Source organism: Aulostomus chinensis, chromosome 9 (genome assembly GCF_037954235.1).
Source record: "Aulostomus chinensis isolate RoL2024-O1b breed Wild chromosome 9, RoL_Achi_v1.0, whole genome shotgun sequence".
Classification (NCBI taxonomy): Eukaryota; Metazoa; Chordata; class Actinopteri; order Syngnathiformes; family Aulostomidae; genus Aulostomus; species Aulostomus chinensis.
The window spans coordinates 9,518,138-9,533,425 of NC_141328.1; the positions used below are offsets into that span (position 1 = coordinate 9,518,138).

Consider the following 15,288-nt stretch of genomic DNA (forward strand, 5'->3'; position numbering starts at 1 on the left):
GGACGCTGCTTATTATGGTCTATTCTATTCCAACTATATAATCCCGCTGTAATCTGCACTTTCCGCTAGCTCGTTGGAGATTTTGGCCCACACAAAACTAAATCCTACAGCAGCATCTTGTTAATAACTCATAATTCATAGACCAATCCCCTTTCTTGAGCTGAAATAGCAGCCAAGAACAAGTGTTCATGCTCTCCAGTCTGATTGGAGAAATATGTGCTAGTCCTTGCTCCCTCACCTCATCCCTGTGAGCCCTTCCTCTGCTCGATCTGAGGCGTGATACAGAGCTACGGAATTGCAAATGTATCCTATCAGACTGGGAGATAGATCTGAAGCGCTCTGAGGCCCGTTTGCCTGATATTACTGGGGCAGGGAGCTGATGAAAGGATAAGCTTTGTGAGAGAATGGCACAGTATCACTAATCTCTCACTATATCTAATTTAGAAGGGAAAGTGGCAATGTGTAATAGAGTGACAGCAAAGCGCCAGCTGAGAAAAAAAAAAGGGAAAAAATGGTCAAACATATTTGACTCGAGGTGCATCGTTGTTTGTACCATCCAAATCCTCCCAAAATCACACTGATGTCACACATGATTTTGTCTCAAAATCTAACACCTGTGCAGTGTCACCAGACATCTGGTGTGTTTTCATTACTGCTGAATGATGAATCTACTAAAAGCACATTGCACTTGTTCAACCTTGACTGAAACTCCTAGCTTTCTGAAGAGGAACAAAAAAATAAACACTTATTAAACTGCCTTTTCATGCATACAGATTAGAGATTGAATCTGTTTAACATAAATATTTATGTTCTCTCTTTTGTCATGACCATTTGTCTTTTTGCAGACTGATAGGTGATGTTGAGATTAAGATGATTTCAGTGTTGTCTCTGCTAGCAGGATTTTTTTTTAAATGATAAGTGTGTTAAGAGATATCACTTTATTATGACTTAACACACTGTCAAGGTAATCTGGTGCCACACAGACTCCCAGCTGTCACTGTCTGAGTATGCAAATAGAATAAATCCTCACACAGTATGTCATGTGATCTGTATGTAACAACACACATCCACGTAGGTATTTGTGCTTAACATCAAATAATATGTTTAAATATATTTGATTGCCTCCACTCTAGATCTAATTCTATCAACTTTCTGTTTCTTGTGTTGTACTTGGTACCTCCACCAAGGAGGTTCTAATTTGTGGCTCTTATCTCGAAACATTATGAGCCTGATTTTCAACAAATGAAGTGGAAGGGAATGGACGAAAACAGGAGGAAAACATTCATTTTCAGGGCATATTAGTCATATCACCGCCTAGTGGCAACAGGAAATTACATGTTTTTTTTTCTTTGTTGTTGTTTTTTTTTTTTTTTTTTTTTTTTACAACTTGATGTATCACTCAAGAGTAATCCAGGGAAAATTTTGCTGGCACCCATTGAAAAGCAATATATATATATATATATATATATGTATATATATATATAAATCACTGAGAACATAATAGGCAGAAACAATGGTACACAGACAAAGGGAATATGAACAACACAGTATGTGTTTGCTTTCAATCTGCAGCCCACCATTTAGATTTTTTTTTTGCCCTTCAAGGGAATAAGTTTGGGCACCATTGTCATAGTGAGTCAACAAAATCCATCTTGTGTTTGGCAAAAAAACATGTTAATAATTTGGTGTTGAGTTCCAGTGATGACAGAAAAAGGATACTGTTGTACATGGACACCACAATGAGTTTTTTCTTTAAATTTAAGCCATTTAACTTCACTAAGTGGTTAAAGGAAGTAAGCTTGATGTAACAATCATGTGGTTTACATTAAAATTACAGTGTGTTCTTGGATATAATACACAGCACCATCATATACAGGAAGTGTGTGTTTTCAAATGCCACTGTACTTTAACTGCACTATTAATTTTGTAAATTGTAATAAACTCAAACTTCTCCACAGCGCAGATCTGGCTTCGATCCTCTACATTGAAAACTGAATGAAAACAGTGTTTTGTTCATTCCACAAGAAAATGTTCAAAATAAACAGAATCAGGACAGAAACTGTTTCAGGTCAAATTTTATGGAAAATATGAAACGCGACCTTGCTCTGTAGAATACAAATCAGAAAATGAATGGAATATTCTGTAAGTAAAGAATATAGCATGTAATCTAAATGACTATCCGTAAAATAAAATATTGTCTTATTGAGGAAAAGGTCAATTATCTGATTATATCTTTGTACACATAGTAAGTCAAGGAAAAGCAAAAATTAATCATATTTGACAATAATCTTTGGGTAATTCACTCAATTTCAGAGATTTACCCTGCAGAATGATATGCAAAGGTTTACATTGCTGATCAAAAAAGATATGTACTCCGAAATATGACGAGGGCAGCACGGTGATGCAGTAGTTAGCGCTGTTGCCTCACAGCAAGAAGGTTCCTGGTTTGAGCCCTGAGCCCTGACTCGAACACGGGATCTTTCTGTGTGAGTCTCCATGTTCTCCCTGTGCCTGTGTGGGTTCTCTCCAGGTACTCCAGCTTCCTCCCACAGTCCACAGACATCAAGAGGGGACGAGGCTGATTGATGCTCTTAATTGACTGTAGGTGTGACTGTGAGTGTGAATGGTTGTCTGTCTATACTGTATGTGTTGGTCCTGTGATGGACTGGCGTCTAGTCCAGGGTGCAGCTGGGATAGGCTCCAACCCCCCACGACTCTTAACAGTATAAGCGTTAGAAAATGAATGGATGGATGGATAGATAGATGGATGGATGGATGGTAGGATGGATGGAGAATAACCTTTATTTTTGCTTGACAAATGACTTGCTGACCACTTTTTATCAATCAACTATTTAATAATGAAGTAACCACAATTTAAGTGTTTTGCAATGTTTGGTATTTTGAATTAAATATTTTACAAAAAAAGAAAAATGACTTCACATACTGTATGTTCAAATGTGACAGAATATCCCATTATGTGCATTTATGTAAAGTACTTATTTTAATCTAACAGGGACTTAAAACACATACGAAGCACAGACAATAATTCCACTAAATGCTGGCCAGCCATTATTGCATTGTCATGATCCTTCAAAACCGTTTATGTGTGGTGTAGCAGTCTGAATGCAAAACAATGAAAGCAAAACAAGAACAGCAACACTGGAAAATACACGCATTCATGCATTCCTCCCTTGGCCAAAAGGATCAACAGTAGCACTGAGAGCAGTGAAAGGCACACCGAATACTAGAGTGTCACATTCTTCTCTGTTACTTAGTCAAAGCAACTTATGATAAGCCACATGGCCATTTGTACTTCAGAATCAAAACTCTGCGTCGCAACATTCCCGGCTTCACAGCACAGCAAGGAGCCAGTAATTAACTCTTAGAGAATGTGATGACGAAACACAAGCTGGGAACTTCAAAAGAACACTTTTGCAAGTGTTCAAATACATAGTGGAAGTGACCCCACCCCCTGTTTCATCGGCCTATTAAAGCATTGTGCAGTTGTGAGTTCCCATCTGGTGAAATCAAAGGTTTACAATTCTAACAGCAGCTAATAAAAAATGGCCCAATAAAGAAAGAATCCACACAACTCACTGAAATTTATAGCAACTCCCCCTTCATTTACCAAAGATTGTGTGCTGTCATATAAAGAAATGTTTACAGTGCTGTTAAGCTTTTTTCCAAACGATCTCAAATCCTATCATGGTCTCACTGAGGACTATGCTGCAGTCCATTTCCTCAATACCATATCCACCCCTGCAGCTAGATCACAGCCTCGTGAGCTGCTGTCTTACCCACGACAATCAGCCAACAACGCAGTGTGTTGTTTGCATGCTTGGGGGTCTATGATCCCTGCTGTTTCCAAGAATCAATAGGCTCTGCCACATTATTATTGAAGGGCCTGGAGATAATCACAGGTTCTGAAAGAATCATTCACCATAATGAATATCATAAAGCATTGGAATTATTCATACATGAAATGGACCTGCTTGTTCAGATCACTTCTAATGGTCAGTTGCCAAATCAGAACCCAAGAACACAAATAAACAGCACGGTTCAATATGAGCAGCTTTACGACCTTTTGGAGCTACCGCGGGAGTCTTCAGAGATGGACGTAAGAAAGATTTACTCTTCAACATGACCGCAAGGCCTCACCTATACCTCAGTATCGCCTCCTTCCTGTAGCTATCAATCATGTCCAATGTCTTCTCTTAATTGAGGGGACATGAAAAAATGAGACAGAGAGAATATAGAGCAGGTTTTTTTTTTTTTAGGGGGGAATATAAAAAGAGTATCTGCAGGAGGGAAAAAAACAGGCATGAAGGAAGCATAAAGGAGAGCATCTTGGGTATTCATACAGCTTTGAGTTCAGCTTGATGGGTTTTTATCTCTGGACAGGACCGAACTAGAAGTCAGCTGCAGGCGATGACTACTGCAGCTACAGCCGATACCTATTCCTCCAGAAGTCAGATCAGTTACAACACGCATATGGCTTTCTTTCATATGGCTGATAACACTGAGGGACTGCCATAGATAGGGGATATTTCTCCCCTCGATTGATGAGGTCATCTTTATTGCCACAGCAGATTTGGCCTGCTCATGAAGCATTTCCTTTCAAGTTGCAGCCATATGCCTCCAGATATATTCAGATTCTTTTCCCTTCAGTAAAGCGTATAGAGCAATTATCCCGTCTCACAATAAGCTGCAATCCTGTATCCCCACTGGCCTGGCTGACTGCTCCACTTTCACTCTCCCATGCACCCAACATAAACACACTTCTTGCTTTCACCTCTCACTGCTGCAGAGCAGTCTCCACGCGATAGCCATGTGAGGACAATATCAGCCCAACAGTGGTCAGAGGACATAATAGTCACACAATGAAGGCATAAAACTGGAGATTTTTACAATAGCTTTCCTTATACAGGTATATGTCAGGGAAATCATGCAGGGCAGAGGAGGACAAAAGAGAAAAAAAGAATGAGGGATATAAAAAGCATAACAACATAAAATTCAGAGGACTTGACAGGCGCCACGATCAAGTGTGAAGTTACAGCTTGTAGTTATGTAGTTCTAAAGCCTTGTGTTCGCAGGTCACGGCAAACCCAGTCACGAGCAGAGAAACACAGTTAATGAAGAGCAGGCATCATATGAACTGGAAGGTATGGCAGTGAATCTCTTTCAGCTGATATTCAGAGAGCAGCAGGTGGCAGAGAAACCATGAAACACGTCAGTTTATTCAGACGGAGATCGTTTCCATTGGATTTCAGTCACTACATGTTGTGTAAAATATCTTCCCGTTGATCTGTACTGTTTACTTGGCTGCAAACATGGCATTTTGTTTGCAGGTCATTGAACCATCAATTCAGGTTTACATGTTGTGGTCAGAGAAGCAACAGATTTTCAGATCCTAAATTCAGTTGCTTCCGCTGCATCATCCTAGGTTCCACATATATTTATACAAACACGAATACAATCAAACAAACAGAAACTTACACCCTGTCAGTCTCAACAAAGCACATTAGGTTGTGCAGGAGTGACTCCTTAAACCTTGAAAAAATTTAGAATTGTTCAACGTCAAGCTCCCTTGTCTCAAAATGATTTTTTTTTTAATGAGAAATAAGTTTTGTGGGTCATACAAGCATAAGGTATCAAATGTTTTGTCCTGTGGCACAAAATATGTCAGTAAATACCACAATCATGAATTTCTAACTTTTTGCTATCAAGTGGCTTAATGGAAAATATAGAGATCGTCATGATATCCAATGCCATCCTGACAAAAAAAGAAGTTCAAAGCAAGAATTTGGCAATGTGGAGGTTATGCATCGGTGTATAGTTTGTTCATAGCGCAGCATTATCATTGTACTCATCAATCAATTTTCTTTATTATAATTGTTCGTTACTGTGTTTTTCAAATTGTTTAACCAGAAATCCGTGATGATCAGACCATAAACTATCTGCCACTTACTCACTACTGTCTAAACAACAGAACACCCATTAAGTAATTCAGTTACACCTCCACAACCACACACACAAAACTCCAGAGGTGCTAAGCAGGAAGGCATCCATTTTGTTTGCGGCACAGGTTTTTGCATTGCTATATCATGTGGACCAATGGGTAGCTCCTAGGGGGTTGTGAAGTTACATCAGGGGGTGCAGCTAAAAAAAAAGTAATATCCTCTCACAATCCTCCACCAAAAATAAATTGCATTTTTTTCTCACCCGCCATCTGTGAAGAACCACTCCTACGCTTCCTCTGACTGGATCTCATTCAACATGCAGTCTTCCGGGGATGCTTCCCCAGTATGCCCAGTTCCTCCTCGGTTGGGAAAAATAAGGCCCTTTTGCACCCAATATGTTGCCTAGCTATGAGAGCAGCAGATATCATAAGTGTATGCAGTGCAAGAACTTAAGACTGAGGAGGAGGTTCAAAAATACTGAAAATTGTAACATCTTCTGAGAGTTGGCCGTCCGTGGAGGTAGAAGGATGATACAGCAGGAGCTTGATTGTTTCAAGTTAAAACAAAAAAAAAAGAAGTTAAGGGACGCTGAGATAAGTACATCAAGACTACTGTTTTGGATGCCACCGATTTAAACACTACATATTTCTGAATTTCTACTCTGTCATCACAGAAAAGCTCTCCCTGTACTGCCATTTTCAACATTTATGGCATTTAAGATTTTTTTTCTTAAATATTTTTTTTTTTCCCCCCAGTTTTATATCTTAGTTTGCAATGATTCTGTCTTGTCATCTAAGCACATCACAACGGACTTTCATAATAGGCATTATATTTGATATCAATAAATTCAGGTGATCATTCAGCTTCATTAAAAACAAAATCATTAGTTGCAGTCCTGAATCTTATTTACCCAGTCACTGAAAGCGACTTTAACTAAGATAAACTGCAAAACTTGACAAGGAAACAAGTTTCTTGTGGTGAAAATATTCTTCTCTGTGGCCATAAGGAGAAAATTGAGTGTATGTGTGGTTTGTCCTGCAAATTAAACAAAACAAATCCAACAAACACAAGCCCTGGTGGGATGAGAATGTTTTATGAGCTTCTATTACGTACTGGTGGTGTTACAATGAACAGAGCTAATTTTTTTTGTAAGCGTACTGTCATAGTTCTAAGCTAAATTACTCATGTGTCGTGCTGATAATCTGAACAGGCTTTCGTCACAGTATCATCATAACCAGTGGCTCAGCAGTGCCATCATTATTTAACTTCACTGACTCAAATAAGTGAACTTGGGAATGGGGGAATAGGCTGTCACATCAGAGCCATGACAGTTCCTGAGTACATCTATAACCGAATCAAATGCTATCACGTGATTGCTTTGTTGCAGAGGCAGGATGCATAAAAGTGAGGGTAGAAAGCAAAAAAGGAGAAAAAAGAACAGGTAGAGTAATGCAAACCACAGAAGGAGAGGTAAAGAACAAATATGCAGTAGTAAATCAAGTTAAACCCTTGGGAATGTTTCTGCTATTACAGTCTAGCAGCTGCTCTGCTTTCTCTGAATGTGATTGGTCGTCCCTAGAGATTGCCCCAAACTCTGGCATTAAGCATGTTGAGTGAGTCAGTCTCAACGCTGCTTCAACACCAAAGCGGCCCAATTAGTTTCTAAGATATTCTTTAACTTTGTTCCAAAGTCTGCAAGAATGATAGAAACTTCTAGAGAATGACATCATCATACAGATGTCTGAAAATAACAGAAGCAACTCACATATTTTCAAGAATATGTTTCTGGTGAATAAAGCCACAGATGTAAATACATCTTATATTTAATGGGTGCTTTAAAATGTTCCAATATGCCTGCTCATAACACATAAAACACATGGCGGTCACAGCACAGCACCTCACCGATGGTATGATAATTAATATTTCACTTCCTGCAACATAAGCAGAAAATACAGTCACACAGATCAATCACTCACTGAGAGCCTGTCATTGCCCTCCATGGAGAGTGATTTCCAAACATACTTCCACATCATCCTTTCCCTGTCATTAGAAGAATGGGCGTGAGGTCTAAGCGCTTTTGCTTGGTGCCTAAGCCGAATTAACCGAATAAACCCGCTACAAAGAGCTCTACCACACTTGAGGTTTTGTGGCAGGAAACACAACCTTTTGGTCTCCTTTTGGGGTTCTGGGCACCTACTTCAGGCGAGAAACGTGGAGACTGATTCCTCTCATGGGGGGCTGGGACGGCATAATTTATGAGAGTAGAATCGACTCGCTCCAGTCAGTCGCTACAACCTCTGGGAAGAGAGATGTGGTCCACAGTTTCATCGCTCATGAAAAGGTGAACGATGACTTAAGGACACAGCGCCGACATCATCAATGAGCATGTTTGTTTTTCTTATTTACAGCAGTGGAATGATAATGGTCCAAAACAATGCAAAAATGCAATTAGCTAAGCTCTCCAGAAACTCAGAGTAATCCCACTGTCGCATGTGAAATGTGCGTTGTAGTGACTCTACAGCACAAACAAAACAAAACAAAACAAAACAATGAAGCCATTTTAGAGCTCTCGCAGTGGTGATTGTGCCTTTTTTTAATCTGAGGGGATAATGTCAGACACACATTTGGAGCAATGTGTTTTTGTATGCATGTATGGGGTGTGCGGCGTAGACTGCTGGTATAAATACATATATTGTGCAACACCTTTGTTGTTTATGTAATGTAATGTATCTTGGTGAGATTGTTCAGATGTAGGTCCATGGCCTTTGTCACTTTTATGTACAGTAATTTTCCTAAAAATGTGGCTCAACAAAACAATGCTGACACTTCCCTTTTCATCGGGGCGGTAATGTTGTTCAGAAATGTCACAGAATACCAAACGAAGGAAAAAGATCAACACAGAATAAGTCTTACTTGTGTACATTGAATGAGAGAACGGACAAAACTTTGAACTCAAAAGTTCATCCGACCACAAACTCCATTCAAGCTTCGAAAAATCTTTGATCTTTCAATGCTGTGCTGTACATTTGCTAAAAATATTTAGTTTAGGAGCTCTTTAGCCCCAAATTAAAGGGCTTTACAGCTTTTGGAGATTACATCAGTGCGTCATGTGTAGAATGTGCAGCAGTGTTTATTGGAGATCAAGAGAGAGAGAAAAAGCCTAAACAGATTTATCTCTATAAGTACAAACAGTAATGGGCAATAAAATGTAGCCTCAAGCTTCTTCTCTCACACAATCTAAACATCTGACTCAAAGATGGTTTTATTTAAGATTTAGACCTTGAGTTACCCTCAGCTTTCCAATTCAAGATCTTTGTATTATCTTTCTTCATGTCATGATTGTGGAACTATGTTCTCAGCAAATGATCTTGCTCTACTACTCAGTGCTTAATAATACTAGAGCCCGACTGATTAATCAACTGGCCGATTAATCGGCCAATTTAATCATCCGATGAAAGCCATAAGAGTATAATCGGTTAAAATTGGTCGATTGACGCAGATTTTAACACGTAATTTTCAGTCATAAAATGGCGTTAATATGGTGCTTTTTCTTAGAAAGTCCAGTAGAGGGCGCGCCCCCTCCTTTCATGTCACGCTCTACAGCAACCCCACAGAGTAAGAGTGAAGTAGTGTACGGTATTGGAAAGCCAACAACGCAGACTAGACTAAAAACCGAGCATTTTGCCTCAATGGCAAGTTTATAACTAGATTTTGAAATAAAAAAAAACTTCAGAAGTTTTCCATTTCCCATGATGTGCCTCGTTGTATCTGTCATGGGTCAGTCGAGCGTGACATGACATGTTAGCAAATAGAAAGTTAGGATAACCTAGCTTAAATATTAGCTACCTTGCTAAAATATTTAACCGATTCAGTCGCGGCACCTGATACCTCAAAGTAATGTTGCGTCCACTCAGACAGCTGCAAGCTACCAAACTAGATAAGACCGGAGCAAATTAGGATAATGCTTCGTTGCCGTGCAATAAGCGTTTTGTGCTGCATTTATTTTCAGGAGCACACGGACTGTTTATTAACTTGTGCCACTGAGGAGGAAAAAGAATTTCTGGTCGAAGTTACAACTTCATGGAGGAAAGAAAATGTGAACGCACGTTGAGAGGACATCCGAGAGGCGCATTTCAAATTATGTTTTACCAGGATGTTTATGTCGCTGTTTATCCACTTGCCTTTTTATTACAGATATTCGGTACACTTACTGACCTCTTAATTAGACACTGTGCAATGTAATGCACACCAATTACAGCCCTACTTCAATAAATATCACTTTGTAAATGATGACACTGTCAGAGAGACTTCTTTGTGTTTACTGAGATGATAGTGGGTGTCGCCCTTCAATTTAAATCTTGTAACAAGTGTTTGGAACTATATTTTAGCCATCAAAAGCAGTTATTTTGTATTTTTTATATGAAATATATATATTTTTTAAATTAATTGGCCGTTATATCAGTTAGTGGAATTTTTTATTCCCCAATATTGAAATCGGCATCAGTCCCCCAAAAAAAAAAATCCATATCAGTCTGGCCTTAAATAATAAATAAAAGAGTTATGCTGTGCACATCTGGGAGTCTATCAGAGTCCATGTGACGTGATGTATTTATTAGTGACTGAATATGATCTGAACCGACAAGCATGTCAGTGTTAAGAGAAGTTATCAAAGGTATACTTCTACGAGCAGGCTGCTTTTTGACTGTTAATTGTCAGATTTGATCCCAGTGGATGATCAGGCTGTGGTTTTTATGCCTTTCTGACTGTTGTTAGTGATACCTACAATCTTCTGTTGCCGTCAACTGAGCTTGGATGCAGGAGAAACTGTTTGCAAATACACGTAAAACCAATCAGTACAGCCCTTGCAAGTAAACACCCATCTACTGAGCATAAGTGGAACGTGAAGAGCTTGAAGCGCTATCCACTAGAGGGCAGTTGAGAGTCAAAGGTTGCATGATCATGACTGTCCGGTTCCTGACTCCTCTAAGCTGTCAAACTAGTCTCTTCCTGTGTCTGGGTGAGATAACATCTTATATACATGAACAGTTTCACACCAACTTCAATATCACACTATTCTCTCTGGTTGACTTGCCCCTCAAGATTTGCAATGGTTCTGGTGGTCTATTTAGTCCATCTTCAGAAGCTTTCAGGAAATGTGTAAATATGGAAGATATGAACTTAGGGTAGGAACAAAAGCTCCTTCTATATCAGTCTCTATGCAATGTGCAATAAGTTCTGAGAAAGTCCACACAACTCCAACTTGGACAGGACTGTGTGGCTCACCAGTAACTTTAGACATATTGCTACCCTGGCAGATAACCTTGGTGGAGGCACCTGCTCTACCGAGTGCCCTTATAATGACATAAGTGAGCTACACATTGTCAACAATACTGCTGAGCTGGTGAACAAAACAATCAACCTCCCACCAGCGCTATAATCTTGTTTACAGTCATGATTCATTAAACTTATTAGCTTTCAGTTGCACTTATAAGTGACTTACTGAGCAAAGAAATAGAGCGCAAATGGAAGGAACACAAATGAGTTAATCAGACAGAAATAGCAGTCTTCATTTCTGCAGCGTTGTCAAAGTCTAAAAACAACCCACAGATGATCTTACTCGTCACCAACTTCTGAACACTGCTCTTTAAAAATAGAACATATTCCCATTATACACTGGGATTTATTTGTGGGCTGCACATGAGCCAAAAGTAGGCTATGGATTAGGCACACTTTGCTATTTGATGGTGAAGCACTGGGAGGCGTCTTTGAAACTCTTTCCAGCCTTTTTAAACCCCCCCTTGTCTTTCCCACTGATGTGACTGCTGGTGCACGTCTCTCCTCGTTTGTTGAGAGACTCTCTCAAACTCAGTGCTCAGCCCAGGTTAATGGCTGAAGAGCAATAAGGGCTCATTCAGTTTATACAGGCATCACATTTCATTAAGCTGAAGCCTAATGAGCTCCTCCTACGGTGCATCTGGCCACTGGATTCATTAAAAAAAAAAAGGAACAACACTGCAGCGCTGAAGCTGCAGCATCGTAAAAAGATGATTACAGAACAGATGTGAAGATTCAAACATCAGGACAGGAAAGTTTGTGACTGTCACGCTCAAATCGCTGAGATGTTATGATTACCTTTAGATGTTAACAAGGCAAGACATGAAATGTATTGTTACTGTCGTGGTGCTGGAATGATGTGCTCACGGGACAAAATGAACATCAAGCATGTAATGAGAAAAATAACATCTTATGGTACCCAAAGGACGCCGACTTCCACTTGCGACAGGGGACGACTCCTCTGCAGCCTGCAGACACCAGTCTCCCAGGATTCTCTGTGACTTCCACAGGTAGAGAAGCATGTCTCCTAGGGTAGGACACAAGGTATTAAAACAAAACATGATTCCCAAACTGTTGACATGCAAAGAAAGAGGTGGAAAAAGAACAACCTTAAAATGTGAAATGGCTACTTTGCATCATGCACATCATCTATTTCCCCTCAGAGGTTTCCCATAGGGTTTTTTTGACTTTGAGGCTTTTATTCAACCTCTGTGTGCTTGTCTTTTCACAGAGGAGACCGGCTATTTCAGTACAATAATGTGTCTGCTTTATCATTGAGGTCAGCATCCAGCAGCCCAGTCACTAAAATAAAATGCTGGCATTGTAGGTTCTGCAAAACCTTGTGATGGCCTGTCGCATATTTTAAAACCAACAATACAGTTGTTGAAACAAAATTCACTCTTGGAAAACAAAAGTTTTCTGAAGCTTGTGCAATTTACCGTTTCAAGGATACTGTGTTTGGTGATTATTACCATGTACATTCCCTTATCAAAGATATTGATAAAAATGAAACCAGGCAGAAAATTTCTTTCCTTTAGGCACGCACGCACACGCAAACAAACACACACACACACACACACACACACACACACACACACACACACACTTGGTAAAAACAAATTGTTGTGAAACTTTAAGTTATAAATAGGATTTGAACAATCACTGTAAAATCCCATTCATATACTGTATATATATATATATATATATATATATATATATATATATACACACATATATATATACACATACACATATATATACACATATATGTGTGTGTATGTATATATATATATATATATATATATATATATACAGTATATATATATACACGCGCACACACACATATATATATACAGTATATATATATATATACATACACACACACATATATATATATACACATATATACATACACACACACACACATGTCCACAAATTATTAGCAAATACATATTGCAATAATCTGCATTTCTAGTGTAATTATTGTTTTAACTTACACAGCTACATTTTTTGCTCACTTTGACGTTCCTGAAAGACTTCCGTGGTGTATTTGTTTTGATAATAAATGTAGATGACACAGCTGCTCTCAGCTGACTGTTCACTTCAGTAAATGGATACCAGTAAATTATTACTTACTAATATGTCTTAAGTTTTTTCTGAAGGTAAAGAAACGCATCAGAGCTCACATTTACCATATTTTAGCCACAGGTTGGGGAGATAGATAAATAGTTGGGGAGGGGGGGGGGGGGGGGGGGGTTGGACTGTAACACTCAACAGAATGGATGAGTATATGCCTTTAGTGTGACACAGACAACAGGCATTCCCTCATAATATAAACTAGATAAACAGTCCCACATAAATCATACAGTTATGGCGACTGGCTATGAAGGACACTTAGTACATTGAAAAAATAATATAACAATAATAACCCAGCACAAATTCCCCTTTTCACGTTATTTCTGCCCAGAACTCTGTTCACGCATGCAGGGGGTTCGCACAATCTCACTGCACCTCCTTTTCTTTTCCTTTGTTTTGTTTTGTTTTTTTTTTTAGAAATACCAATTTCTCTGTGGAAAATGGTGCAGTTTTGTGCGTACACAGCATTTGTGTGTCTGGCTGCTAGATGCTGGGGCTTCCAGATCCCTTCACTTTTAACAGCATCACTTTACTCTCCCGTTTGACACATTCTGTTCCCAAAAATACATCTTCTATTTCAGACTGTATGACCACTGGCAGGCACACAGTGCAGTCTCAGCAAATCCCTGGTGTCAAAATATCTCATGTTACAATTAAGTTAGAAACTAACACAAACAATGAAAAGAATATGAAACACATGTTCCTTTGCGTGACGTTATACTCGGCCTCCTGCAGTTTAAAGCAGTTTTGTCCTCTACTGATCATCGCTTTGACATTTCTTATCACTTTTCACTGGAAATTGTTCCCACAGAGACGCTTCTCTCTCTCATCTATTGTTTGTTAAGGCTTTCACTGAGCCGTGCCACCTTCAGGCGGGTTGTGTCACACAAGCCGGGCACATTTCTCAGCCTGTCAACTTGCAGTCAAACACCAGCAGACTGCCTATCTGTCTCAGAGGATGAGGTCTTTATCAAAAACGGAGAGCCGCAACTTGAAAAATCCATTATTTCTATTTTTCTTATTCTGAATAAGTTGAGCGAATAAAAGTTAATTAACCAGTCAGATAAAACCGTAAACCAAATAATAAGGCTTCATATCCTTCTTCAATTCCCATTCCTGCATTTTGTATGAACAGCTCTCACAAACAGCAACATTATTAGCATCCTTTTTTTTTTGTTTTTCTCCAGTGCAGCTCATACTCTGAGGCCCTGTGTAATATCAATGGCTAACTGTGTCATAGCTGCTGCCATTTGCTGCTGTTTCGACACAATGAATTATTAATTCCAGAAATGCTAATGTCTCTGCTCTGGCAGAGACAGGAGCTATGGACCTTGAATTAGTCTCAATTTCTTCCTGTTTTGCATTAGTTACTCAGATTGTGCTGAGGATTCAAACGCTCAGACCTTACTCAGACTTTTCAGTGCAATGGTTAATGCACAAACACCTGCAGTAGTTCATAAAAGGTGTCACTTTTTGGTAAATTTTTCACAAGGGAGAGATGTTCCACAACATTAAAAGCATTTAATGAACTGTCTTTGCCATCTTTCAGCTGCACACACACATTCACACCCTGGGTGTTGTTTAATTCCTGCAGAGGGGGGTGTTTTCACAACAATACCTAATTAAGACCTGAAATCCATTTTGCTCTGTCAAAGGGGACAAGAACAAGGGCAAAGACAGGAGGCTTGGTGTCTTACCAAGCCATGTTGAGCATCGCTCTCCATGGCAACAAAAGATGGTGAAGGATAGCAATCCCTATGGAGAGCGACGGCTGAGAGGGAGAGACAGCACTAGACTGGTATTGGAATACAGTGCTGTCACCTCTTGTCCCTGCAGACAAATATCAGTTCAGCCACCC

The 15,288-nt window shown here is 39.4% G+C and overlaps 1 protein-coding gene across 5 annotated transcripts in view; it reads right to left on the reverse strand.

Annotated features, from left to right (window-relative positions):
* The window catches only part of iqsec1a (IQ motif and Sec7 domain ArfGEF 1a), a 119,811-nt gene that overhangs the window by 60,077 nt on the left and 44,446 nt on the right, over positions 1 to 15,288 (reverse strand). For 4 of the 5 annotated variants that reach the window (XM_086213626.1, XM_086213625.1, XM_086213624.1 and 1 more), the window contains one exon: positions 12,214 to 12,321. The exons of the other annotated variant lie outside the window; for it this stretch is intronic. In XM_086213626.1, coding sequence (XP_086069752.1) covers positions 12,214 to 12,321 — 108 coding nt within the window. The remainder of the gene's footprint in view (positions 1 to 12,213; positions 12,322 to 15,288) is intronic. 5 annotated transcript variants of the gene reach the window in all.